Source organism: Chionomys nivalis, chromosome 3, assembly GCF_950005125.1.
Source record: "Chionomys nivalis chromosome 3, mChiNiv1.1, whole genome shotgun sequence".
In the NCBI taxonomy this organism is placed as follows: domain Eukaryota; kingdom Metazoa; phylum Chordata; class Mammalia; order Rodentia; family Cricetidae; genus Chionomys; species Chionomys nivalis.
The window spans coordinates 93,058,434-93,086,332 of record NC_080088.1 but is presented as its reverse complement, the minus strand read 5'-3'; the positions used below and the strand labels follow the sequence as shown (position 1 = coordinate 93,086,332).

The 27,899-nt window shown below is 49.8% G+C and overlaps 1 protein-coding gene across 1 annotated transcript in view; it reads right to left on the bottom strand.

Annotated features, from left to right (window-relative positions):
* Mad1l1 (mitotic arrest deficient 1 like 1) overlaps nucleotides 1-27,899 on the bottom strand; it is a 315,139-nt gene that overhangs the window by 225,638 nt on the left and 61,602 nt on the right. The window contains exon 10 of the mRNA XM_057764608.1: nucleotides 26,950-27,036. Coding sequence (XP_057620591.1) covers nucleotides 26,950-27,036 — 87 coding nt within the window. The remainder of the gene's footprint in view (nucleotides 1-26,949; nucleotides 27,037-27,899) is intronic.

Below are 27,899 nucleotides of genomic sequence, written 5' to 3'. Positions count from 1 at the left end.
ACCACAGCTCTCACACGTTATCCCTCATCCCCATGGACGGATCATTCTTGAAGAAGATCTTTTCTCTCAGGAGCCCACTATCCATCGAAATCAGTGCAGATCCCTGCCCTAAGTCCGTGCCTCAAAAGTCACCGCAAGGGCAGAGTCAGCACTCAGCAAAGGGAACCCATCACCCCCACCACTGTCGCTACCCACAACATATCTCTCAGCAGACAAGACCCCCAACCGGGAGCTGAGGGCTATAGACGGGGCATGAGGCAAGTTCCACATGTGACGCTTACAGTGACATGTTTCCAGTGCCATCTACTCTGAAGCAGCTAGAGGCCATGCCCAGGTCCAGCTCACCCCCTACACAACAGGAAACGATGTGTACGAGGCAGGACATAAGACACAGACCCTTTAGAAATATTCTGAAAGTGGAACCACAGGCACTGACCAGAAAGTCTCTCCCATCCTTCTACATATCAGGGCACTGGGCTCTAAAGGCCCAGTACCTTATAAAATAAAGAAAAATGTAAAGAGGGTCAGAAGATGACACTAAGAGGTCAGCCTGGGGACTGGATTCGGAGGGCTTGCAGTGGTGGGAAATCTTGGGACCTTACAGAGCACACAGGAAGGAACTGTACTGAGACCAACCGGAAACAGATGGCCCAGGGAAGCAGGAGAAGAGAAATGAGGGGCCCATTTCTCATTTCTCAATGCTGGGCAGGAGGCTCCAGAATCTCACAGATCCTCAACCATGCCTCCATAGACAGGGGCTGCATGGGGGAGGGTGATCGCAACTGAAGTGGCACCCACACCACCCACCACTACTCACTCGGGAAACCCACTGGCCAGTGGGCACAGGCGTGTGTCAGGCACATCCGTGCTATGGCGGGTGCTATGGCGGGGAGACACTGCACAGATGTACTCCTGGGAAGAGGGACACTGGATAGCAACTAGGGACAAAGACCCTGAGGACTTAAGGGGAAAAGCAGGTGGCCCAGACCCCAGAGAAAGAGAAAGGAATGCCTGCCCCACAGTACACACACACAAGGCAGGTGAGCAGTCTGTGGCTCTGGTAGCAGGACAGGCAGAGGAGGAGGAGGATCACAATGACAACTCAGAGAGGCCAGAGTTCCTGTGAGCCAGGCTGCCTGACCAGCAGGCTCATCACGTGAAGATGATCTTCACAGCCACCAGAGGATCTGTGACCCAGAAGGAGTCTGCAGCAGTAATTAATCACTCTTCGAAGGCAAAGCCAGAGCAGAACCACATCAGAAACCCACCCGGTGATGAACTGGCGATGTGGCTCACTTGACAGACTCCTTGCCTTACATTCACAAAAAGATCTGTGTTTTGATTGCATACTGTACTTTGGATATGGTTGTGCACACCTATAAACTCAGTGACTGGGTGGTAGAGGCAGGATCAGAAGTTCAAGGCCATTACTCAGCTACTCAACAAGTTGGACCCCAGCCTGGGATACATGAGACCCTGTCAGAAAGAAAGAGGGAGAGAGAGGGAGAAAGGAAGAAAGAAAAAGAAAGAATCCTGTCTAGTAACCTGAACTGCCTTTGAAACACAATATGTTGGGAAGCTAGGGGTAAACTGAGGCTGTGCAGAATGTAGACTGTTGAACAAAACTCAGAAAAGGCTACCGTATATTTCAAGTCACCTCTTCAGTCCTCTGAGTGTCCCTGGCACTGCTATCAAACCCTGGAGAGGGAAGATGAGCAGAGCAGGTTCCAGTACAGCAGGGTCTGGACAGAGGGAGGAGGCACACCAGCCTAGGCTGGGCTCTGCGAAGAGCCAAGGTACCTACGATGGACCTTTGTCTGTCCACCACAGTGTGACACTTGGTGACATTTCTGACTACCAGGCAGTTAGACCCTCCTCCCCAGGCCAGGAAGCAAAGCTTCAGCTTTATTTCTAAGCACGATTTCTGACAGGAATACTTATGAATATTTACGAGCTCTTGTCTGTCTAGGCGAGCCTGGGAACCTGTTTAGCGGGCCCCAAAAGAAGGAACTATGGAACTGAGGTTTCCAGAGAGCCAGTGTTCCTGATGGGGTGATGACAGCTGCTGATCCTCTGCCTAATGGAAGAAGGATACACCTGAGAAGGCCAGAGGTTGAGTACTATGAGCTCTCTATGACTGTCTTAAAACAAGACAGGGGCTGCTTCTGTTTCCCGTAATGGCCTCCAGGGTCTCTTCAAAAAGACGAAAGTGGTGGTGTGGAGAAAGCCTCTGACATTTGTCCACCGTCAGAATTTCAGAACAGACAGCGGGAAGGCCAGCTCAAAGCACCTACTTAAAAGTGAGCCTGCCTGCCGCTTCCAAGTGTGCGGCCAATTAGTGCACGACCCACCATCGTTTGGCTTCCTGACATTTACAGCCCTGAACTGAGAAGTCTCAGCACAGCCCATGCTGGGTGAGGGTTGATGTCCCGTGCTGCTGTCCACATGTGAAGGCAGAAGGAATGGCAGTCTCAGCAACACAGGCCTAGCCTCAGACCTCAATGACAGTTCAGATGAAAACATGGAAGAAGTGAGCCACCTGAGAGGTGGGCAAGGCAACCACTCCTTGGATTTGGCAAAAACCTAGCAAATGACCAGAAGATGTACAGAAATGAAAAGGGGCATGACAAGGGGTTAAGGCACAGACCAGCAACCAAAAACTGCTACAAGATGGCTCAGTAGTGGGAAAGCATTTGTCACACGAGTCCGAGTCACTGGGCAGGCAGCATATCTGTGCTCCCAGGCTCCTAGTGAGATGGGGAACAAAGAGAAGACAATGCCTCCATGGAAGGCATGAGGAAGCTAGACTGACATATGTGGTGGCCAAAAACCTGGCCCCAAACCCAAGAATTCACAGCACCAATGGCTCAACATCCTGTCAGTGATAAGAAAGGGGTTCACGAGAACCCCACTCTTCCCTGAGGAGCCGTGGGCAGTGAAAGCCTGCTGGGGGTAAAAGAGAATCATTTCTTAAGTGGTGTAGCCTCAGGTAAGGTGCTAAAGTGCCATAACCCCCACCCACGTTCATTCAGCAGGCAACCCTAGTTAAATGCAGTAGGACACACATATAATGGAAGGAAAGAAAAATCAAATGAGAGGCATGATAGGAGAAAAGATGGGGTTCAATGGGAGGGGATCAGAGAGCATAATGGGGAGAAGTAATCAAAACACATCACATATAAGAATAAAACTGTCAAAGAAGAGAAAGTGTTTAATAGAATCCACTTGTTACAAGAACACACAGAGGCTGCTCCAAGACATAGTAAATTATGAATGGTTCGGGTCCTTCCACCATTGAGCACTTCAGTGGCTGCTGGAGCTTCCACCCCAGATCGCTGCCAAACCAATTTGGCTTTCATGAACCAGGTGATTATTCCATTGCCTACAAATTCTTTATAGCTCTCTGGTCCCAGACTAATTATTCCACATCTCTGTCACTGAGTAGCGTTTGTCACCAGCCACTCAATCACTTCTCATCACACCAGATGGCTCTCCTCAAAGTCTGGCAGCCCATTCACAGGGCACAGTGCCGGTCACTTCCAGGATGTGGCAGAGGCCTTTGCAGTGTGGAAAACAGGCAGCTCAGGTCATGAGACAGTACTCACCAGCAAAGAACTCACCAGAAGCTCTAGATGCACAAGCTGTCTCAAGAAAGCGGCTCCACGAGAACCCTGCACAGCTGCTCCTGTGAGCCAGCCACCCCTGGTGGGCAACATCTAATCAGTGGGTCCTCCACAGTGTGACAGGCAGGCAGGCATCTTTGTGGCTCCTGAGGCCACGTCTGAGATGGAACCAAAGAACCAACAAAAAATGACTAGTTGCCAGCAGTGGTGGACGCCTGGGAGTCAGTCCCCTCTAGAGGGTAAAGCAGGGACATCCTGAGTTTACGGCTAGCCTAGGCTAAATAGCAAGATTCTATAAAGAAACAGAGGCTGGAGAGATGGCTCATGTATTAAAGTGCTCGCCACACAAGCATAGGAACTACCTTTGTCCCCATGGACCCACATAAAAAGCTAGGAATGTTGGCATGTTTGTAAACATGGAGAAGTAGAGAAAGAAGGACCTTGGGGTGGGCTGCCCAGTCAGCATAGGTAAATCACCAAGCTCACAGCCAGTAAAGCTACTGTCTCAAACTAAGTGGAAGCTCCTGAGAATTGACACATAAGATTGACCTCTGGCCTCAGCATGCACCTGCATGGCTGCGAGCCTGCACGCACGCACGCACGCACACCAAAAAAGAAAGAACGGAAGGGAGGGAGGGAGGGAGGGAGGGAGGGAGGGAGGGAGGGAGGGAGGGAACCCAGCTTCTATCCAAGAGGGCTGCAGGTTTGATCTTGCACCATGACCACTAGAAAGTCTCTCTGGTGATACAGGTATGGCTAATAGCCACTGAGCCAGGCTTGTCCACATCTGCAGGCCTCTCTAGATCCAGCATGTGATGCGGGACCACGGCAGCTGGAATCTGTCCTCAGTCTGCTCAAACAGAACTCCCTGAAGACGCTTGAGCTCCTAGAGCCAGGAAGAGAAGACCCCGCCATAAAGAGTTGACCTAATCTGTGTTTCTGGGTTCTTCATATGGGCCAGCCAGGGTGAAGGAAGGAGCCTTCCTTCCTGTGGGCATAGGACACCACATAGGAAACCCAAGTGGCCTCCCCTCTAAGAGTTACCTGTCCAATGCCTGCATGAGGGAAGGACAGGGTGAGCAGAGCCACCTCAGCGGGCTGCAGGCATGAACAGATGAAGGGGCCAGGCATGAGAGATCGCTGCAGAAAGGGACCTGAGTTTGTGGCTTGCAGTTCTCCAGGCCCAGAGCCAGTGGGCCCTCTGCTCAATACCAGCCAGGCCTGAAGCAATACTGTAGACCTGATGGCATACTCAAAGAGTCCCTGAGCACTAAGACACCAGCTAGAACCAACATGGGAAGGGTGACGTGTGAGTGGTCGGGAAGACGCACGTGCCTTCAGAGGAGGGCTCAAGTGGGCTCAGAGGCAAGTTGCCTGTTCTGCAACAGGCACAAAACTGAAAGGTTTGTCTCTCTGGGACTGTGTCACACAGGACAGGCTTCTGCTTCTAAAGGCTCATCAAGGCTCCCTTGGCCACCATGTCTAGCAACGCTCTTCCTGGGCAGCTGCTGTCCAGCACTATCTAAACATGAGGATTCCACGGGACACTGGCTCGGCAACACATGAGACTCTAAAGCCGGGGCATTATTATTATTATTATTATTATTATTATTATTATTATTATTATTATTATTTTTGGTTTTTCGAGACAGGGTTTCTCTGTAGCTTTGGTGCCCATCCCAGAACTAGCTCTTGTAGACCAGGCTGGCCTCGAACTCCCAGAGATCCGCCTGCCTCTGCCTCCCATGTGCTGGGATTAAAGGCGTGCGCCACCACCGCCCGGCCGGGGCATTATTTTTGAGCAAAGGACGTGACCCTCCCAAAAGACAACTGTGGGGGGGGAGTGGGGGGTGGATTGCCATCTCCTGATTTAAGAGTAGGCACATGGCTCATCTTGCTGGTTCTTCACCCCATCCCAAGGATCAGAAAAACAAATGTGGCTATTTCTGCCCACATACCACGTTGGTCCAGGGAGCTGGAGCCATAGCAGATCAGAGAAAGGCCAAGAGCCATCCCCAGAGGCTTGTCTGGACACAGGGCCCAGGCTTAACATGGCAAGCCCGGTCAGAGGGACAGACAGGTGGGCAGCACAGAGAAACTTATGGCATCATGGGATCTGCTGTCAGCATGGCCCTGATGAGTCGGGAAAGCTGTCCTGTTGGGATCCAGTGAACTGTGAAGAAAACATTTCCTCAGGGGAGGGGTGAGCACCAGGAGGGTCTGACAGATGGTAGCCACCACATGACAACTGAAACCTGCCTGCCTCAGAAGTATTATCCAGTGCCAGGAATCCAGCCTCCAGGAGAGCTGACGGACCGGGCTCTCTACCAACAACCTAGGGGTCTACACGCCACCCTGTTGGATTTCTGGCTTCCAGGGCCACCTCAGTACCCATATAAGAGCCAGCCATGTGCCACTGCCTACCGAGGAGATGCTACTCCCCTACTGAGCTCCCTGCTTCCAGGGGCTCTGTTCCTTCAGTGAATAAGGACCTGGGTGAAACAGGCCTGACTGTAAGTCCACAAGGCTGCCCTAATGCAGCCTGCCAGAGGTCGTAGGGCAGGCAGGCTGAGCCCAGCACCATCATGCATGGCCAATGGGGTAAGGCCTCGATCAACACCCAGCCTCACCTGCTTGTTCCCTGAAAGTCCAAAAGATACAAGCACAATGTCTGCCTGAGAGTCCCTGGTCTGTTCTAGAACAAAGCCAAGGAGACCAGAACCATCAGAGGAGACTGGATACCAAAGACTCTTAACAGGGTCAGAATTATAAACTGGATACTAACTTTGGAAACTATTTTAAAAGCTAACAGTGAAGAGCCATTCAGATGGCTTTCCCACAAATCCTGACAACCCGAGTTCGAGCCCCAGGCCCCATGTGGTGGATGAGGAGAACCAACTCCTGCAAGTTGTCCACACATGAGCCACAGGCATGTGCACACAATCACATAAAAAAAATAAATAAAAAGATTTATTTTTTTTTTTTTATTTTTTTTTTTTTGGTTTTTCGAGACAGGGTTTCTCTGTGGTTTTAGAGCCTGTCCTGGAACTAGCTCTTGTAGACCAGGCTGGTCTTGAACTCACAGAGATCCGCCTGCCTCTGCCTCCCGAGTGCTGGGATTAAAGGCGTGCGCCACCATGGCCCGACAAGATTTAATTTTTTATTTTTATTTTTTGTGGGGTTTTATTGTTTGTTTGCTTGCTTTTTATGTGAAAGAGTTTCTCTGAGTAATAGCCCTGGCTGTCCTGGAACTTGCTTTGTAGACCATGCTGGCCTCAAACTCACAGAGATCCGCCTGCCTCTGCCTCCTGAGTGCTGAGATTAAAGGCGTGCGCCACCACATCCTTTAAATGTTTTAAAACTGACACTAAAATACATTTAGAACAAATTATAGAACAGACATGGATCTCTAAAATAAATCACAAAGCATCCTTCTTGGGGCAGCTTGCCTGGGTTAGTATTCCCACTCTTGTAGGTGATGGACTGGGCACAACATGGAACCCACACCCAATATGCACTGTGAACCACATCACCACTTTCTAGGCTACAGCAGGACTCCAGGTGCAAAGACAACAGGGCCCTGGCTCTATACGCCAGAAGACCCTGGTACGCTGACAGTGCCCCCTGTAAATACTCCTGGGGACAGCTGGGTGAGTAGCCTAGACAATTTGGGGCTAAGAAGCAATTCAAGTGGCCATAGATAAGTTCTCAGTGCCATGAACAGGGCTAACTGCATGACAGGAGACCTACGCCCCAGCGCCTTGGCCATTACCTCTCTGCAAGTCTACTATTTACAAATGAGTCCTCGCGCACTGGGAACATCAGTTAGGACAGACAAGGGCACAGCCCCTTGGGGACAGCACGTCCCACCAAGCACATAAGGAGCACTTCCAGAATGTTCCATGGGTGGCAGAACCCAAACGTTTGAAAAGAGGTGGGTGAACATTCCAAGGTCTGATGAGGCACAAGCCTCTCACTTCTCCAGCTTTTTATGGAAATCTATATTAAAAAATGGTTTAAACACAATAAAATCTGTTACATTTATGACAAGAAAATATGGAACAACCATAAAATTAGCAGAGCATGGAAATGAGAGGGCGCTGAAAGTCTCTCTAACAGAAAGACAAGAGATCGTTACAGAACCACTGATCCTTGCCCGCTGCACCCATCCCAGGGGACACCAGGCCCAGGCACTGACAGCACACGCCTCAGTCCAGAGCCTTTGCCCCCCACCCCACCCATGCTCACAACAGATGCATAGCATCCTAAGTCAAGGGACCCAGGCTAGGCCCAGGCTGCGAACCAGTGGACTATAGGTGGCTCAGGGAGTCCACCAAGTCCATGCTTCATCCTCCACTTGACACTTCCACAATCCCAGGCTCGAATCTCCCAGCTTTAATCCCAGCTGTAGCCATATTGAGACTAGGGGCACAGCAACACAGCTCCTCACTTCAGTAGTTCTGGCCACTAATTGAGTCTGTTCTCCCCAGAGCGCAATGAGAGGCACAAAAGCCTGTTTTGCCCAACCATAAATTGAGGGGTGACAGGGACCAACCCAAGACCACTGGAGCAAAGCTAGGGAAGGACAGGTCACCACGCTCAGATGGCATCCATGACTCTCCACACTAACAGTCAGATTCTAGGAACTCTGCAGAAAGGGTAAGCATGTGACCTCAAGAACCTCATCTCTGAGACAGCTCTTTCTCTAACCCCATCTTACTTAGTAACTGTAATGAGTAAACTTTCCTACAGACCTGGATGATTTAGAATCACCATGGAAACACAATTCAAGGTGTGTCTGTAAAGGAAGTTCTAGATTAACTGAGTAAAAAGACCCACTCTAAATATAGTTGGTAGGCCGGGTCCTGGACGAAAGACGGAGAAAGGGAACTGAGCACCAGCATCTGTCTCTCTGCTGCCTCACTATGGACATCATGGGGCCTTGTCTGCCATACATCATGATGGACAGTACCCCAGAACTGTGAGCTGAAACAAACCTGTCTCTCCCTAAGCCACTTTTGTCAGGCATTTGGTCACATCAACTAAGAAAATAACTCACACAGTAATTCTCTTCTGTACTAATGGATGCTAATATTTAAAGAAAGTTAGAGTTGTTTAAAAAAAAAAAAAAAATTGCATAGAAATCTAACAGACTGTGGAACCTGCCATGCTCCCTTCAGTGGCGCAGTAAAGGAACTTGCAGAGCAAGCCTGAAGAAGGCAGCACGGCTCCCCAGCATGAATGCCAGCATGGCTCTAACTCCAGGAACCAAGAGGCAGAGACAGCACCAGAGAGCAACCTGGCTAGCTAGACAGCCAAATGGGAGAGCTCTGGGTTCAAGTGAGACCCTGCCTCAGTACATAAGGTGGTCAGCAACATCTGGCCTGCACCCCGTACATGCACACACACTCTATTCATTCATCTCTCTTCCCAACCCCACCCCCAAATTCACCAGTCAAGCCAATGCCCTGCAATAGAAACCTCAGTCTCCAGGCGGTGGTGGTGCACACCTTTAATCCCAGCACTTGTGAGGCAGAGGCAGGCAGATCTCTGTGAGTTCGAGGCCAGCCTGGAAAAAAAAAAAAGAAAAAGAAGGAAGGAAGGAAGGAAGGAAGGAAGGAAGGAAGGAAGGAAGGAAGGAAGGAAGGAAGGAAGGAAAAAAGAAAGACCTCAGTCTCCCACTTGCAAAAAGTATGAAGTCTATCCATCTTCCCACAGCTTCACAGTGTCCACCTTTTTTAGCACTCAACAGTACCCCACTTTCTGGGTGTTCCAGTTTATGTATCCAGTCACCAAGTCATCCTACTTCCAAGGCTTTGCCAATTAAGCTTGGACTATGAAGATGAACTCAGTGGGTAAAGCATTTCCCATGCGAACAGGAGGATGGCATTCAGAACCCTAGAACCTAGGTAGAGGCAGACCTGGTAGTGCACAACTGTAATCGCAGCATTTCTTCAGGGAATCCACAGAAGCCTATGAGTCAGCTAGTCTGATGTATGCAGTGGAAAATCCACAGAAAGCCCCTGTCTCCAACAAGGTGGGAAGAAAGTACTGACACTGAGGTTGTCTTCCAATCAGCATATATCCATGTGGCACATGCATGCCCATAGTGACACATGAACACGCACATATACACAGGTTAAAATAAAGTGCTGTCAGTGCTTCTGTGCAAGTTGCTGTGTGGATGCAGGTTCTGATTCATCTAGGTATGCCCCAGAGGGTACAACTGCTGAGCCACATAGTGAAAGTATGTTTACCTTTGTAAGAAACTGCTTCTAAAATAGCTGTACCAACTCAGATTCCCACCAGCAAAGAACGACAGTTTCTGTCTATTCCTTTGCTGGCGTTTAGCACGGCCAGTGCTCTGGAGTTGAGACATTTCAATAGGAATACAGGGGTGCCTCGTCTTCATTTACAGTCCCGAGTGACATGTGATGGTGAACATCTTTTCAAACGCTTATCTGCCATCTGCTTCTCTCTTCAGTGAGAAGTCTACTCTCTGATCTTTAACCACTTTGTTAACTTGATTGTTACTGCTGGGTTTTAAGGGTTCATTGTCTATTTGGTGTTCTGTTAATTGTTCAACATGTATTTTGCAAATATTTTCTCATGTTTTATGGCTGCTATTCTTCCGCCACTGCTGCCACAAGACTAGAGATTGAACCTTGGCTTTACACATGTCACATACATATAACACATTATTGTGCATGTCACATATATGTCATATATCACCACTGAGCCACACCCTAGCCCCTCACTGGGGGATTCTAGGCAGGTGCTCTACCACTGAGCCACACCCTAGCCCCTCACTGGGGGATTCTAGGCAGGTGCTCTACCACTGAGCCACACCCCAGCCCCTCACTGGGGGATTCTAGGCAGGGGCTCTACCACTGAGCCACACCCCAGCCCCTCACTGGGGGATTCTAGGCAGGGGCTCTACCACTGAGCCACACCTATAACCCCCTCATCAGGCAGTTCTAGGCGGATGCTCAACCACTATACTAATTTTTAGCCTTAATTTTAGATTTGAGACAGAGTCTCACTAAGTTGCTCAAGCTAAACCTGAAGGCACTTTGTATCCCAGGCAGACCTTAAACTTGTAATACCCTTGCCTGAGCTTTCCTACTAGCCAGGATGACAGGCCTGCACCACTACAGCTGACTATGACTTCTCTTGTTATTCTATTGGCAATATAGTCAGCAGAGCAGATGCTTTTAATTTTAACGAAGCCCAGTTTATCAATTATTTCTTCCAGGAATTGTGCCTTTCATGTTGGGTATCAAAATCAACACAAAATTGAAGGTCCTGTCATCTCCTAGGAATTTTCAAGTTTGGGCTTTTACACATAGATTTATGATCCTTCTGGAGTTAGCGCTGGCAAGAAATGTAAGGCATGGGCCTGAGGTTCTTTCCTGTGGCTACTAAGTTGCTCCAGTGACACTTGTGTCAAAGCTCTCGTACCTCTGACCTGCCTGTGCACTGCTGCCAGAGTCAGCTGGCTGTGCTGATGACCCATCCAGAGCCCTTCCACCCTCCCGGCAGGCACATTGCCTCCGTCACTGCAGTTTCCCACTTAATCCTGCAGTCAGATGTCAGTCACTCCCTTCAGTTTTTCTCAAAGGTGTCATGGCCAATCTAGGACTCTTGCTTTCCCACATAAACTTAAGAAACTATGTGTCGCTGGGCGTGGTGGCTTTAATCCCAGCACTCGGGAGACAGAGACCAGCATGGTCTACAAACTAAGTTTCAGGACAGTCAGGGCTACACAGAGAAATTCTATCTAGAAAAACAAAATCAAAAAAAAAAAAAAAAAAAAGCAAAACTATGAGTCAACATCCTGAAAACAGGGCTGGGAGAGATGGCTAGTGGGTAAAGTCCTTCCTGAGCAAGGTGAGGAATTCACACTGGGAGAGAGAAGGCACGGTAGCAGCATGCACTTGTAATCTAGAAACTGGGGAAGCAGAGATAGGCAAACCTCTGGGGCACCCAGATGAGCTAGCCTAGCTTGCTCAGTGAGTTCCAAGCAAGTGAGACCCTGATTCAAGAAACAGCACCTGAAGAACGAGAGACAAGACTGTCCTCTGGCCTCCACATACTTGCGCAGGTGTGTGCTCACGCACCCACACATGAACATGCACACACGCATGTACGCGCGCACACACACACAAAACCCACAAAATAACTTCTGGGATTGCAGCTGAGGTCACACTGCATCCAGATCAGTAAGAGTTGTTATATCCACAGCACTGACTCTTCTGTCCATGAACATGGTATATCTTTCTGAATTTTTACAACTTTGATTTTTTTTCATCAAACTCATAATTTTCCTCATACAGGCTCTATCCATATTCACAGCCTCTTTTTTTTTTTTTTTTTCATTCTTTGGTGCTCTGTAAATGGCAGTCTGTTTCTGAGTTTTCATGCCCACAGCTGCTGCTGGCTCACAGGAAGCAGCTGAGCTGGGCACACTGACCTGTGTACAGCCGCCCTGATCACTGCCTTGCAATCTAAAGCACTGTGTTGCTGTATAGCTCGGCCGTTGTTGAGTCTCTGGAATCTTGCATGGACAGACAGACAGATACAGAGAAAGATGGACAAACAGACTGACAGACAGAGAGAAGAGCAGCCCACCAGAACCAAATGCATACTACAACAAGCTGCACATCCCAAGCACTGAACAATGAGGAGGAGGCACTGGACTTCAACAGACCACAACAGACTCACCACAGAGGGAGACCTGGGAATCCACTAACTCTCCTTTGACCAAAAGTAAAGGAGGTGGCACATCACTTCTCTCACTAAACCTGGTGGCGTGTAGGAAAACACCTCCCTAGGGGAAAGAGAGAGCGTAAGCGCTGGGGGAAGGTGACGTGCCAGGGGACCAGACTTCTGGAAAAGAAGTGCCTGCTGCACTCATAAGTACACAGTGATCCCTTGGCAAGGCCTGTATGAGACTGGGCCCCAGTCCAGGCCAGTCAATAATCCATTATGAACGGAGAAGAGACGTAGGGGTCCCACCTCTCCCTAAGGAGATACTGGCGGTTCACAGCTGCTGGGTGTGGTGGGTCAATGAAAAATGCCCCCTCCAGATCCCCTATTTGAACACTTGGTCCCCAGTGGGTGATGTTGCTGAGAAAGGTTGTGGAGACTTTTGGAGGAAGAGTTTTTCTGGAGGAAGTGACTGGGGTTGGCTGGGAATCTCCACAGGACCTTTAGGAGCTTTGGTTCCAATTCTTCCTGCTACACAACTGTCCTAGAGACCCCTCCACAGTACACAGCACTGCCAGCAGCCCTGAAATAGAGCACACTAATTCCAACTTCAAGCCAGGTGCGCGCACAGTCAAGCAAAGACTGGCATTAAGCTGGAGTGCTTAGAACCTGAGGCCCTGAGCAACAGGGCAGCCCTCTTGAAGACTCGTGGGTCTGCAGCAATACCATCCAAAGGATGCTCAATCGTGCCATGAGGACATGTTTGTCATAGCCAGAACCTGGAAACAACCTAAATGCCCCTCGACCGAAGAATGGATAAGGAAAATGTGGTACATTTACACAATGGAGTCCTACACAGCAGGAAAAAAAATAATGACATCTTGAATTTTGCAGGAAAATGGATGAAGCTAGAAAACATCATTTTGTCGGGCGATGGTGGCGCACGCCTTTAATCCCAGCACTCGGGAGGCAGAGGCAGGCGGATCTCTGTGAGTTCGAGACCAGCCTGTTCTACAGAGCTAGTTCCAGGACAGGCTCCAAAGCCACAGAGAAACCCTGTCTCGAAAAAACAAAAACAAAAACAAAAAAAAAAAGAAAACATCATTTTGAGTGAGGTAACCCAAACCCAGAAAGATAATTATCATATGTACTCACTCGGTTTTTAAACATAAAGCAAAGCAACCAGCCTACAAATCACAATCCCAGAGAACCTAGACAACAATGAGGACCCTAAGAGAGACATACATAGATCTAATCTACATGGGAAGTAGAAAAAGACAAGATATCCTGAGTAAATTGGGGACATGAGGACCATGGGAGAGGGTGGAAGAGGAGGGGAGCAGAGAAAAATGTAAAGCTCAATAAAAATCAATAAAAATAAAATAAAGACTCATGGGTCTGCAACCAAGATTGCTGAGCAAGAAAGCTGCCTATCCCAAACCCAGCCGCAAGGCACCTCTGTCCTCAGCAACAATGGCTACCTCCCTGGCTCTGGTCCTGAGAACCATCCAAGCCACAGAGCACCACGTCAAGACAGCCAGCCAGGACAGGCCAGAGTTAGATTATCTACACAGAGGACCTAGTGGCAGCTCAGTCACCAGGAACCTGGCCAATGCCAACTCCCTCTACACCACTCAGTGACAAAAGTAGGCAGCTCTCACTGCCCTCTAGTGACAGGCAAAGTGATGCCACTCCTAAGGAGTCCCAAGGAATGCCAGCAGTGTTTCTTCATTCCAGTCATAACAAAGGCGCCGAGCAGTGCAGGTGAGGCCTGTGGGCTGTTGGCAGGGAAAGGGGTGCCATGTGCTCAGCTGTGCCCAGTGACTGTAGTCTCAGTGGAGATAGCTAAGCTATTTGGAATGCAGACTACAGCACTCAATTGCCGCTTCCTTCATCTCATTTTCTGCACATCAGCTTCCACTGCTGATAGGTGCAGTCACGTCTATTGTTGTCTTCTAGGGCTTCCCAGACACCATGGTCAACGAAGACCTCACTGAGATAACAAAATACAATGTCATGCTTAGAAAAAAGAGGGAAAAAAGGCAGAGACCAAAAATTATGCCCTCTAGGTCTGATCCTGTCAAAGCAATGTCAAGTAGAGTCCCTGAAGACACTTCCAATCATGTGTTCACTGCTCATACCCTAGTGTCCTGCATCAATCCACTGCCACATGCCAGCCACCAACCAGGAGAGCAGTCACATCTTTATGGATTGTACAGTTCTGGTCTCTAGACCCAAAGTGCCTGCCCAGACGTGACCCCCAGACGAGGCTAGCCCACTGAATCTGATTCCGTGGCTTTCTACTCTCTCGGTGTCTCCAGTGGGCTTCCCATACCAGATATTCCAAAAGCAAAGTCAGACAGCTCCAAGATGTAACACCAGCAACGCTAGGTCATCTCTGACCTATGACCTGTTGTGGAATATTTGTTTAACTATGTAAAGAAGCACTGCATTTTTTTATATTGCAGAACATTTGTTTAACTATATAAAGATATATTGCATTTGTTCAACTATGTAAAGATGAACTGCTATTTTACCTTGCCTGACTAAGGCACCTGATTGGTCTAATAAAAAGCTGAACAGCCAATAGCAAGGGAGGAGGTATAGGCAGGACTTCCAGACAGGGAGAATAAGTAGGAGGTAAATTTAGGCTTGAGAAAGAAAGAAAAGAGATGCCAACGAGGCATGGAGGGAGTCAGACATACAGAATGAAAGAAAGGCTAAAAAGCCACGGGGCAAAATGTAGATTAATATGAATGGGTTAACTTAAGTATAAGAACTAGTGGGACAAGCCTAAGCTGAAGCCAAGCTTTCATAATTAATAAGAAGTCGCTATGTTCTTATTTGGGAACTGGCGACCCAAAGAAAAATCCAACTACAATGGCCTTCATGGGAGCCTATAGGGAGAAAAGAGTGGTTGTTTCCACAGAAAAGGGAACTGCAAGGTACCTGGTCCCTCAAAGTCCTAGGCACCAGCTGCAGAGCAAGGAGTGTCTGAGGCCAGGGCAGGGGCATTTAACGACAGTCATCTCTAACTCTGTCACTTCCAAAATGACAAGCCTTATCTATCTTAGGTTTTTCTTCCACAAGAAGGGAAATGTGGGAACAGGGGTAGGGAGTAGATGAGAAGAGGGGTGGGAAAGTCCTTGTAATGCAAGCATCACCTGAATATGGATCCCCAATATCCACCTAAAGCCAGAGGTAATAGTGATGCCTGCAATCCCAGCACTGGGAAGGTAGAGACAGGACACTAGGCAAGTCAGTCTAGCTCCAGGTTCAGCAAGAGACTGTCTGAAAAAAATGAGGTTAAAGAAGGAAGCAACGCAAACCCCTGGCCTTATGTACACACGCACACATACACGGACAAAAATGGAGATGGTGTCTCTAGGATTCCATCAGGAGGTAAGGGTCATGCCAGAGGGACCCAGAGTGTGACAAGACCTTACGGCATGGCTGTGGGAAGTGGACTACTGAACCGCGCTGTGTGTTGGACACGGGCTAGGCAGGGCAGAGTTGAAAGAGGGCCATGGGACAGGACAGCTGACTTCCAGAATAATCTCCATGGCAACAGAGCTAACCACTCAGAAAGTGACAGCATTCAGGGTAGGAGGGGGTGAAGTTTTCTCTGGTGCTTGAATAGAAGAGGGAGTTTCACATTTTATCCATTTCTACATCCCTTAACAATAAGAACTTATTTAAAAAATCTATGAATATGTAAATACCACTTTAAATATGGATATGCAAGACACACAAAGCAACAGTCCGGGTAAGAAATGTTAATGGCAGCTCCCCTAGCTGAAGAGCCAAACAAGCAAACAGGTCCAGAACCCTGGCCCTCCCCCACTCTAGGATAGTGGGGGAGGACACAGGGCAGGCATAGAAGGACAGCAATCTGGCCGTGAAGAAGGAGCATGCCCATTACCCACCACACACAGGGTCCATCAGCAATGGTCTTTCACCCCCACAGTTGTGCCTCCCTAGACCATGATCAAGAACAGGTAGACATACCTAGGGAACTGGGAACATTCAATAAAAGACCCAGACCTGGCTCTCGATCCAGGATGTGCTTTTTGGGGGATGGGGGACCCAGACTTGGTCTCAAGGCAGAGCAGGAGAACAGAGGCAGCCTGAAACAGAGGAGTGTCTTAAACAGGGCCAAGGTCAAGCTAGGGTTGGGGTTTATATCAGTGTGTGTGTGTGTGTGTGTGTGTGCGTGCGCACACACACACACACACTATATGGCACTCACCAGCCCATCTCAACAAAGAACTTGATGGCAAAGATCACACAGCACACAGGACAGGAAGAGAGTTAAACCCTCTAGGGAGACACCTGTGACAGATGGCCACGAATCACAAGGTCTTTCCAGTCTCTATCTCCCCCTCCCGCTCTCCCACTAATTAACTGGTCACAAAATTTATAGACTTGGTTCGAATGACACCACTGGAGCGGCTCCGGAAGGAAGCCTCAAGGAGTAAGCAGGCAGGGCTCCGAGTGCTACAGGCACCATCTCATGTCCAAAGCTGGGCACTGCAACCAGTTGCCAAGGCCTTCTGAGGCTGCCCTGTGCCGAGAGCTTAAACCAGGCCCAGTTTCAGCACATACACAGCTCTGGGGCAGTGCCACTGGGTTCTGTTCCTGCTTTTAAAAAAAAAAAAAAAAAAAAAGGCAAGAAGAGAGAGTATCTCAAAAAAGACAGGTAAACTTGCACAGAGGGGCCAGAAGTCCCCAGCTACACATGATAAGTGCTATGGGAGCTACCAGTCACACTCCAGACTCTATGTCCCACCTGCCCTTATGTTCCCTTCAGAACAGTGTGCTAAGGGAACTGTATAAAAAGTATGGTGTCAGATACCAGCTCGCTGGGTCCCTAACCTGGAGTAGCAGCACACTGGGTCTGTTCTATGGCACCCAAACCTACCAGATGGAAGGTGACTTTCCTAAGGCACATACTAACAAGACTTCAGGCAGAGTGCTACACAGCTATGCTCAAAGCCCTTGTCTGGTAAGCGTGTCAGAGGAAAAGATGGTGGCTGGGGCCATAACTTGGTAGGTAAACCAGTCCACCAGCAAAGCAGCCCACAATGCCTAGTGCATTCTGCAACCAAGGTCAAAACCAGACCAGATCAATTTGGTGTGGGCAGCCTTCAGGTTCAAGCCCAGGTCACTACATGAGTGTCTCCTAGGAGGCAGGACTGACATACAAGAGGAACAGGATGGAGGGAATGTGGCAGGTTCTCTGCTGAGGCACCCCAGCATCCAAAGAAGGGCCATGGAGCCCACTGTCATAAGGAGGGGTGGAGAGGCAAACAGTACACAGTACCTCTCCCCATGTGTCCGTGGCTCCTAGCCAGGCAGTCCTGGGGCTAGAGGAGGCTAAGAGCAGCATGCCCCTTGCAGGACAGTTATGGGCAATATGCCCCCGCCCCATGCCACTAGGGCTGCAGAAAGGTTCACACTTGGGTAGCTGCTCTCCACATTTCAGTGTACACTTCAAGTCATTTTTCATTCTATTTTGCTCCCCCCACACCAAAAAATAAACAAACAAACAGTTCTGGTATTATAGGATCCAAACAAAACCTGCATCCACTAAGAAATGTTCCCTCATCTACTTTCATAGCCATATATGCTAGTGAAATGCACACACTTTACACAGGTTCCATACTTCTGTACCATCATGTCTGTGCCTGCACATGAATACATGTACACATACACACACACACACACACACGCTTATACCTTGGCTCCTCCCCCAATGTCTCCATCTCACCGCTTCTCTCTGCAAGCAGTCCCGGATGGCACCATTGCTGCTCAGCACTCTGTATTACCATCCCCACTGACATCAGGCCTGTGCTAAGGCCCAGTGCACATAAGTCCTACAAGAGCCGAACTCTGGTTCATCCTGCTTGGCACAGCTTCAGCCCTGGCACAGAAACTACCTCCCAGGTACCATGTAAGAGAAAACTGGAGAGCTTATTGCTTAGGCACTAATTGGAATGGGGTGTGGCCGTGCTCATAGTCCTAAGCCATTTAGAGGCCCCAGGCTGAAGCAGATAGGCTAAAGTTACTTGTGACAGATGCCACAGATAATGCCAAGTGCCAGACCAGACACAGGCAATATAAGGTACCAACTCCCAAGCTCAGCTGCTGCCACCTCTGGCAGAACAGGAGCCCAAGTGACAGGGAACAGAGGACAGCAGGGAAGGAAGATGCAGGCGGCCTTACAGGCCACAGCCAACTCAACAGTATAAGCCCAGGTCAATAGCTCTGGCTCATCCAGCTCAACTGCAGAGAGCATGTGCTGTGGCTGCAATGTTGTCAGACTCACTGTCAGACAAGCCAGGCACAGACCCTGCACTGAGGCAGACAAGCAGATGGACACAGACACAGTTAGGCAGAGGCAAATGTATATTCATTTAAACAAGAATCCTAGCTTTGACGGGTTTGCCAAGCCACAAGGGGAAATAAGACACAAGGCTGAAAGCATAACACTAAGGCACATCGGGGAGGAGTGGAAAGGCGGTCAGGAGGGGGTGCACAGACCCTGGACTGAGCCAGCACAGGAGCAGAGGATGCTGGTGCTGTGCAGCCTGGCAAGGAAGCTGCACCCACTCTGGAGACACAGCACCAGGGGAAGGCTCAGGTGTGGGGATAATATGGCGTGACTTGAGTCATAAAGTGTCCCTTGGACAGCTGTGCAGAAAGCAGGTGTAGAAAAGAATGACACAGTTTGTCACTTTAGAAAAAGCAGTGACAGAGAGTGGTGTGAGTCCTAGAATGGAGAAAACAAGCATGCACTTCAACAAGACTTGAGATAGGGCACAGGTCCGGGCCTAGAAGGATGATGGCGAGGCCATTACAGACAGATCATTGCACAGAAAGCAGGTGGTAAGACAGTGTTTGTCTGGCCAGCCATGCAGGGCCAACCCTGGCTGAGTTTTGGAAACATAAGTGTTTGTAACCATACACCATACTCACAGCGTCGGTACTAAAATGAAAGCCAGGGAGCTTGGCCAACAGCCTAAGCCTCCACAGCTCCATAAGGAGCCCAGACAACAGTCAGCTCAGAAACAAGTATTGATACAACCAATCTACAAATGAAGGGAAGCCTAGGCTACAAGGTACATGGCCTCCCTGTCCCAGGAAGGAAAGTACAGCCTCTCTCGGAGTGTTCCTCCCTAGGCCCCAGACAAGTCTCTAGAGGCACATGAACCGTGACTGGCGGCCCCTGGTGGAACTTGGTCCGGAACCGCTGAGGACAGGCCTGTGGTCACAGTGAGCAGGTCCCACTGCATACCTGAAACACACAGTGGGGGCTGCCATGGACATGTGGAGAGAGCCCACCAGAGACAAGCTGACTCAACTGCTCTGCCAAAGCCCATTCACGCTGGTGGAAAGAACCAGATGGACATTTAAGGCCTCCGCCTCTGTCCCTGACAAGCCCAGGAGCTAGCTCATGCCAAAACAGTAAATGGCTACAATGAGCATAAGACCTGGCAGGGGGCACGGCTATGGGAGATGAGCCAGGCCAAGGCTGGCTGCTCGCTGCTCCTCTCCTGCCCACCCAATCAACCATAACAAATTCCAGCATCATCTCCATTGTCATGCATTCATCTCCAGGCCTGGCCATCACCAGCAGTCATCCACCAAAACTCATCCTGCCTGTGGTGCCCACTGGGAACACTCCAGTGGGGCTGTCATGTCTTAGGAACTTCTCACGATGGCTCCACAAACACAGATGACAATAAAGATGACTACGGTGTCTACTCAGGCCCTTGTTTACTGTTCCAGACACCAGCCTATATCCTTTATGGTCAATCCTTCACCCTCCTGAACACACCCCACCTGAAAAGGTGCCTTCACTGTGGACAGGCTAATTAAACTGTCCAAGGACAAAGTGCTCCTCAGTGGTGGACCTGAGATCCAAGCACAGGCAACCTGAGTTTGGAGCCAGCAATAACTGCTCACCCCCATCACAGCTCCAGGGTGGCGGCGTGACACCCCCTTGGAGGCACAAAACATGTCCCTACATCATTAATCTTGAGCACCTGTCACTGGCGTTGCTGGCCTCTAGACAGCTTGAGAGCGTTATAACTCATGCGGGCACCGGCTCACACAGGTGACAAGGCCTCATTATACTACAAGATGCTGTGAGAGGGTGGCCTAACTGCTCTAGACAAACAGGCAAAAATTATGACTCCGACGCTGAACTTAACTGGCTCTTGGGAGCCAATGGAGAAAGTCAGGGCACAGGCTCTGTGCACAGATGGAGTAACACCCTCCACTCACTGTTTCCTCTTAAGGCCCCTCTGACAGACAAGCAGGTGTTAACAAAGACCTGAACAACAGGAACCTCAGGACTCAACACACCTGGCCCCCAAATCCTGCCCCAGGTCTGCAGGCATGGGGCGCTCCACTGAGCAGCAGGAGATTATCTGGACTACAGCCACAAGGTGAGGCCACAGCAAGAGCAGCCCTGGGTGTGAGCAGGTAGCTCATGAAAGCTGGCTGGAAAAAGTGTGTCTCGGTTCCAAGAGCTCAGCCTGGCCTACATGGATGGAGCAGACAAGGCAGAGTGGAGGGGAGAAGCATCCATGTCCACATCACTACACAGCTTGCTCCAGTGGCTCTGCCTTACATGAGCATCTCAGGAGGTGGCAGGCTGGAAAACTTGAAATGGCCCAGACAAAAGTTGTGTCGGGACTTCCTTGGCAATCTGGGTTCTGACCAGAGCTGTAGCATGGATGCTTGGGAGACTGACAGACTGGTTCTAGTTTTGTTTCTACTGCCTCCCTGCAGATTCACTGGCGTTCAAATTAACCTTCTGAAAATGGTTGAGGAAATGGGGACCACACCTACCTAGGACAAATCAGACACTGCCTAGGAAGAGTATTCCAAGCAATGAAACACCCAAGGACACTGGTTGCTCCCATCACAGACGACAAAGAGGCCCTGCTCTCTCTACCACCCCTTTCTCCATCCAGCAAAACACAGAAACCCCCAAAAAATCCCTGCACAAGTTTTCTCGGTTCTGTCAACATTCACAAGGCGCAGGGGACCATCCTGTAAGTGTCTGTCTACATGATAACCTAACTGAGTAGTCAGTGAGCCTCTTGTCTAACACTCAGCCACAACACTTCAGCACAGCCAACAGGAAGCCAGAAAGTAATAATGATGGCACAGTAGAGATCTGGGTCCCTGATCTCCTGACTCTAAAGAGCCCCAGCAAGAGCAAAGGGGACTTTCGGGCAGTGCTGAACAGTGACCAGAGGACACACCCAACATCTACAACCAAACCCCAGGCAACAAACCCTTAGCCACAAAGCCAAGAGATAAATCAGCCCTACAGGACAAGAGGCAAAGCTGGCACAGCAAAGAGGGCAGGGCTCCTGACACTGTAATCAGATCCTGTGAAAGGTGCCGAGGATGCACAGGCAGGCCCTGACAGCCCCATCCATATCCATGATGGATGGTGCCCGTGAGCAGTGCACAGTGGGTGAGAAGGGGAGCAGGCGCAGCCCGATGGCTCACAGTTGCCCTCAATGGGAATGTACAGCCAGCACCTCCTTGAGGATCCCCTACTGGTGCCCACTGGGAAAGCTGCCCCTTTGTCTACCAAGCAGGAATCTTCCCAACCTGGTTGCACATATCCTGAACATGGACCCTTCCCATCTGGTCCTCACGAATCAGAGAACTGCCCAACACCAGGGATGAAGTCCCCAACAAAGCCACGCAGAGACATGTTCTCCACTTCAACAGACAACATTCACCTGAGCAAAGACTACCAGATCCTCTCCGCCTACCGAACAGGTCACATCGTCCATGCCTCCATCCATACATGCCCTGTAACATTCTCCACAACCCCTACTCCCCTCTACCAGCCCCCACCTCCATCTCCTGCTACTTAAAAACCCCAGTACCCTCTAGGAGGAAGTGTGAGCCCCACCTTTGGGCTTTCACCCAAACACTCAGATAAAAGAGAAAATAAATTCAACTGAATGGGACAAGCACCATTCGCCAGCGCTAGGAAGGCTGAGGAAGCAAGATTAAGAGTCCAAGGCCAGCATAGGCTACACAGGAAATTCCAGGGAGTCCTAGATCAACAATGTCTTTTTAAAAAAAAAAAAAATCTGTTTCAGTCTAATGAGTTCAGAACCACACCCAAGCAGATAAGGATCAAGGCCCTCCCAACTCAAAGGTGAGATCAAAGGAAAGATACACTTGCCTTGCTTCTGGCTAGCTGGAAACTCCTGGGTGTGACATCATCTGATCTTCCCAGAGGCAGATGACATCAGTGGCTCTGCCTCCTTCGGTGAGGCCCCTACTGCCCTGCACCTCAGAGCCCTGCTTAGCAGCCTTCCCAGAGGCATGGCTCCGTCCCCCACACACGGGCCTGCTGAGGTGACTGCAGCCAACACACAAAAGCCCAACTCTAGCAGCACCTCGCGCCCCAAGCAGACGGACCTACACACACTCACTCTCTCTGGCTCCCAGCAGGGGTGCCCGATGTCAACCTTCGAACACAGTTAGGGTTGGCAGAGGCAGATGACTCACATGTCGGGTTGGGAGGGGATGTACACCTGAGTGAATGCCCCCAAGACTGGAGGTGCTGCCATGCTCTTCACAGAAGAAAGATAGGGCGGGAGTCCTGCCTTCCAACAGTCGATGAGCATCGTGGGCAGGCATCCTGAGACCACAGTGAACAAAGTCTACACTTTCCTCACAGCAAAACAGGGCTGAGGAAGAGGAGAAAAAACAAGAGGAGGAAGACGGAAAGATGAAAGAGAGGATGACCAGAGGAAGTGAGAAGGTAGATGAGAAAGAAAAGGGGGAAAGGGGAGAGAGAGAGAAGAGAAAAGAAGGAAGGACTAGAGGGATAAGTAATTAAGGGGAACAGGAAGGGAAAGGAAGAGGGGGGCAGGAAGGGAGAAAGAAAACAGAATCAAGCCATGGCTTATGAAGTTCAGGGCAGGGGTTTGAAAGCCACAAAAGAAGCAAACTTTTGTTTGCAAGATTCAGACATGGTCAATAGGTAGAACAACAGCAGACAAATACAAGGCATGATGGGAGTGCAGGCCACTGCCCTGCTTAACCATGAGATGTGACCAGAACCACAGCCCTCCAGCACATGACCTGAGCTAGTACTGATGATCTGTTCCTCAGCAACTACACGTCACCCACAGGGCCATGGCCATTCCTGTGGAAAGCTGGGCCCACCCGTGACACCCTCTGCAGCACACGTGGGCTGCACCTTGTTCTCTCCTCTCCATGTCATCTGAATCTGCCTGTCTTCAAAAGGCCAAGGGAAAACGCTTGACCTTGCAGAGTCTCCTGGTCCCGTGAACAAAACGGTGGAGACCTGCCCTGTAAAGCCCCGGACCCAAAGGCTGAGGGGCCCAACCGCTAAGGCCAGTGCCACGTAGCCACCACCCCATTTCTGAGATCTGACTCCATCTGGAGCCCACATTAAAGGGAAAGGCAGGGCCCAGGACCCAATACACAATAGGCTGGGAACACAGAGTCTCGGCTCATCTCCTGAGTAGCCTGAAACACGATGCACCAGAGGACCTAGGTTCGTAACCACCCACCCTACCAAAGTAACAACTATCTTAAACTAGGCCATCTCAGGTTCCAGACATGGCACTGGACTCCACAGTGACCACTGGTTCCTACCTTACTAAGAGTGCCTCCTGCCCCAGTCTGACAGTGAGGAGCCCCGGAAACCTAGGCCCAGCACCCCACAGCTATATTGCCTCTCCACTCCTCAGCTCAGCGGCTCAGCTCTGCAAGCCTCACAAGCCAGGCAAATGCTTAGCCAGCCCCATGAAAAGCCTACTTCCAGGCTACAGAAGCCACAAAGAACAATTGAGTCACAGGTCCCACGTGAACCCAGGCACAGAAGACCAGCACATAAAAACAACTCATCTTGGAAAAATGTTCCCTGGGAGGCAGAGCCAATACTGTGGACCATGCCTCTCCTCTCTGAGATGTGCTCACTAGGGACCATGGCATCCTACAAAAGAGAGGGAAACACCAGGCATACCCATGGGATGCCCTGACGTTACAGGTGTACTGGCTCAGAGGACCCCCAGCCCTGCCTGCCCCTGGCACAGGCAAACACAAGCCAGGTATGGTGGAAAGTGTACCAATGGGCCCCCTGCCCTGTGGCTCTCGGGCAGACCTGAGTCTTACTGTGTTGGTCACAACAGTTAACTTCTGGGTGGGAGGGAATCGCAGACAGGTTTCCTTCCCTTTAATAGTTCATTCCGTTTCATAGTCAGAGGAAAATGAAGAGGATCGCCAAGCAAACGTTCAAGCTTTAATTCCAAATCACTTTTCACGCCCGTTTCATCTGACAGTGGCTTTGAAAGCAAAAGACAATCTTTATCATGTGAGCTTCCTCAAGTAAATGGATGTGATTATGTCCAACATAACCAGATGCTTCTAGAAGCCAATTTTCAGAGTGACATCAGCACTCAATATGAGAAACCCTTCCTTCTGGCTAGTAATAAATGATTAAACACTGTCTCCACAAAAGGACAAGGCTATGGCTGGATCATCAACAATCAACGGGTCAGCTTCATGTTCCCCCCAGCGCCTGTCCATGCAAGGGCACTAGAGGCTCTTGCCCTGATCGCTGCACACGGCCCCTCCCTCTGGTTCTGCAGAAGCCAGTCCCACTGGCCTTAGGTAGCTCAATCACACATAGAATGACCTTGGGCTCACCATGGCAACCCCATCTTCCATCAGTATAGGATCTGAATAGGCACACACCCAATTTTGGTCACTGAAGGGGATCAGCTGGACTGGGGCCCCAGAAAAGCCTACCATTTCCAGAAAAGACTCGAAGGAGACTACTTTTTGTCTCTTGTTGGAACACTAAACCTAGGATGGCACCTCAAAGTCACAAGACCATCTGAGCGGCCAGCCCCAGGACAAATGGACAGGGGACCAGGCTAACGTGAAAAAAGACCAAACGCATTAGGCTTCAGACTCTGGTTACTGGCAGAACCCTAAAACTCTTGGGCTCCACTGGGTGACAGGCATGTCTACTGGTATCCTCAACAAGCTCCTCTGCTCAAGAGATAAGCTGGTCCAACCCCATCATGCTCAGACTGGAGCTGGTCACAAAAAGACTAGAAAACAGAGGGTAGACACTCCTATCCCCAACCACTGGCTTGGGGCTGGGCTGTGAAGCTCTTCCCAGAAGGATTTGGACACTTTGGGGTTGGGGATTGCAACAAGGTGGTGGGAGGGTGGTGTAACTGAAGAGAGTGAACCCCGACATTGCCTGCTCTGAGCACCCTCCACCCAGCTGCTCCTGGGCTGGATGTCTCAGAAGAAACCAGGAGTCTCAGCGGAGACACTCTCCTGACGTCTGAGAATCCCAAGCCTGAAAAAGGGTGGTGGGATGGGAGTGTGGGTGACCTGGGGATCTGACACTTGTGACTGACATCTGAGCAGACCCTTAAAGTGTCAGGGCAGAAATATAAGCCACACAGTTGGTGTCGGACTTGGGAAAGTAGGGAGGACAAGCAGCACGACAGGCCAAGTGGGGCCTCATAGCTGCCCCTGAACTTCCGACTAGACCAGGGAACACACATGCCTGCTCCTAATCTCAGGGTGAGATTTCTGTCACTTGTGATCAAGGGCACAGGCCAGATGGAATATTCATGTCTGTGAGCACAAAGGTCTGCATACATCACACATGCATGTACCCAAGGGCCAATCAGAGTTCACACACTGCCAGAAAGCTGCAAGGCTCCTGATCTAGGCAGGGACCCGGGGTCAGGAAGACAACTTGCAGAGTGCCTCAAGCTAAGACTCACTGCTCTATGGCCTGTGAGGCAGCATCTAGTGCAATGGCTCAGACCGTGGACCCGTGAGGCACAGCCATCTCCCAATGTGTGACTTGCATGCATGCAATTTAAATGAGTCCTCCTGAAGCAGTCATATATGGAAGCAGATGAATGAGAGGTCTTTAGGCCACTGAAGGTAATGACTTTCAAAGGCACTGAGATAGCTCTCAGAAACCCTTGGCTGGTGCTCAAAGAGCTGTTAAGACAAAAACCCCAACCCTTCCCCTCAAGCTTTCTCCAATATGCAAGCTAGATGATAGGTTTGTATATGCATCAAGCTAGTACGAAACATGCATGCATATACAAACCTATCATCTGTTGTCCTAAGCAGAGCTATGCCCTAATAAGGTCACCATTATGCCCTACAAGAATAAAGTTCTTGGGCCGGGCGGTGGTGGCGCACGCCTTTAATCCCAGCACTCGGGAGGCAGAGGCAGGTGGATCTCTGTGAGTTCGAGACCAGCCTGGTCTACAAGAGCTAGTTCCAGGACAGGCTCCAAAACCACAGAGAAACCCTGTCTCGAAAAACCGAAAAAAAAAAAAAAAATTAAAATTAAAAAAAAAAAAAAAAAAAAGAATAAAGTTCTTGAAAAGTATCCAGCGACAGGCACTATGTAACAGTAATGGAAAATAGACAATCACTTCCAATAACCCAGGAGAAAAATACACAGGACTCAAACTGCCCAGAACAAAAGTACAGCCAGAGTCACCTAGGCCACCTATGTGCTGGTACAGCCAGCCCCACCCAGACCACCTACCTGCTGGTGATGGCATTATTCTTCTCCTTCAGGGTGAGCTCTCGCTGTTGCAGCTCAACCACGAACCTGGAAAGGTCCTCTGGAGTCCTGAGGGGGTAAAGAAGGCACACTCAGTTCCTGCTTTCCCTGGAAACAGACCAAACTATGTGCACAGAACAAAACACCAAAAGTCACAGCATCCACTGGCAATTCAGAGATCTGCATGAGAGATTCTGCAGCCCATGTGCAGAGCAGCCAGGACTCACAGCATCCAGGTCCAAACACAGTCTACCCACCTAGGCAGACTACTTTCAAAAGACACCTTAGAGCTATCATCAGTTGGTAACATATTTCCATAATGCATAAAGATCCGAGTTCAGTTCCCACAAGCCATGCTGGGGTGGGGGGAAATGAGTGTGTTGGGATAGTAAGATGACTCAGTGGATAAAGAGGTACTTGCCACCAAGTCTGAGGACCTGAGTTCAGTGCCTAGATTCCACGTGGGGAAAAGGAACCAATTCCCTCAACTTGTCCTCTGAACTTCACATGCACACACAATTAATTGATTAAACAAAATGGAATTAAAAATATTAAGAACATACAAAGCCAGATAGATGTGATGGCACCTGCTCGTTGCTGAGGTTGACACAGGTGTGTGCTTACGGCTCTCTGCCTGGCCTAACCTACTTGGTGAGTCGCAGGCGAATGAGAGACTCTACTTAAAAGACAAGGTAGATGATACCAAAAAATAATACCCAAGGTAGACCTCTAGCCTCTAAATACGTGTGCACTCGTGCAGTACAATTCTCATGAGCAAGATCCTGGTCACACCTGGGTGCAGATGAGCTACCCCTCCAACCGTGCATAGTACCTTACTACAGCCCTGTCTGAGGGGCTGGAGATGCAGCCCAGTGGTAGAGTACTTGCCTAGCAGGCATCACCCAGGGTTCCAACTCCAACACCAGGAAAAT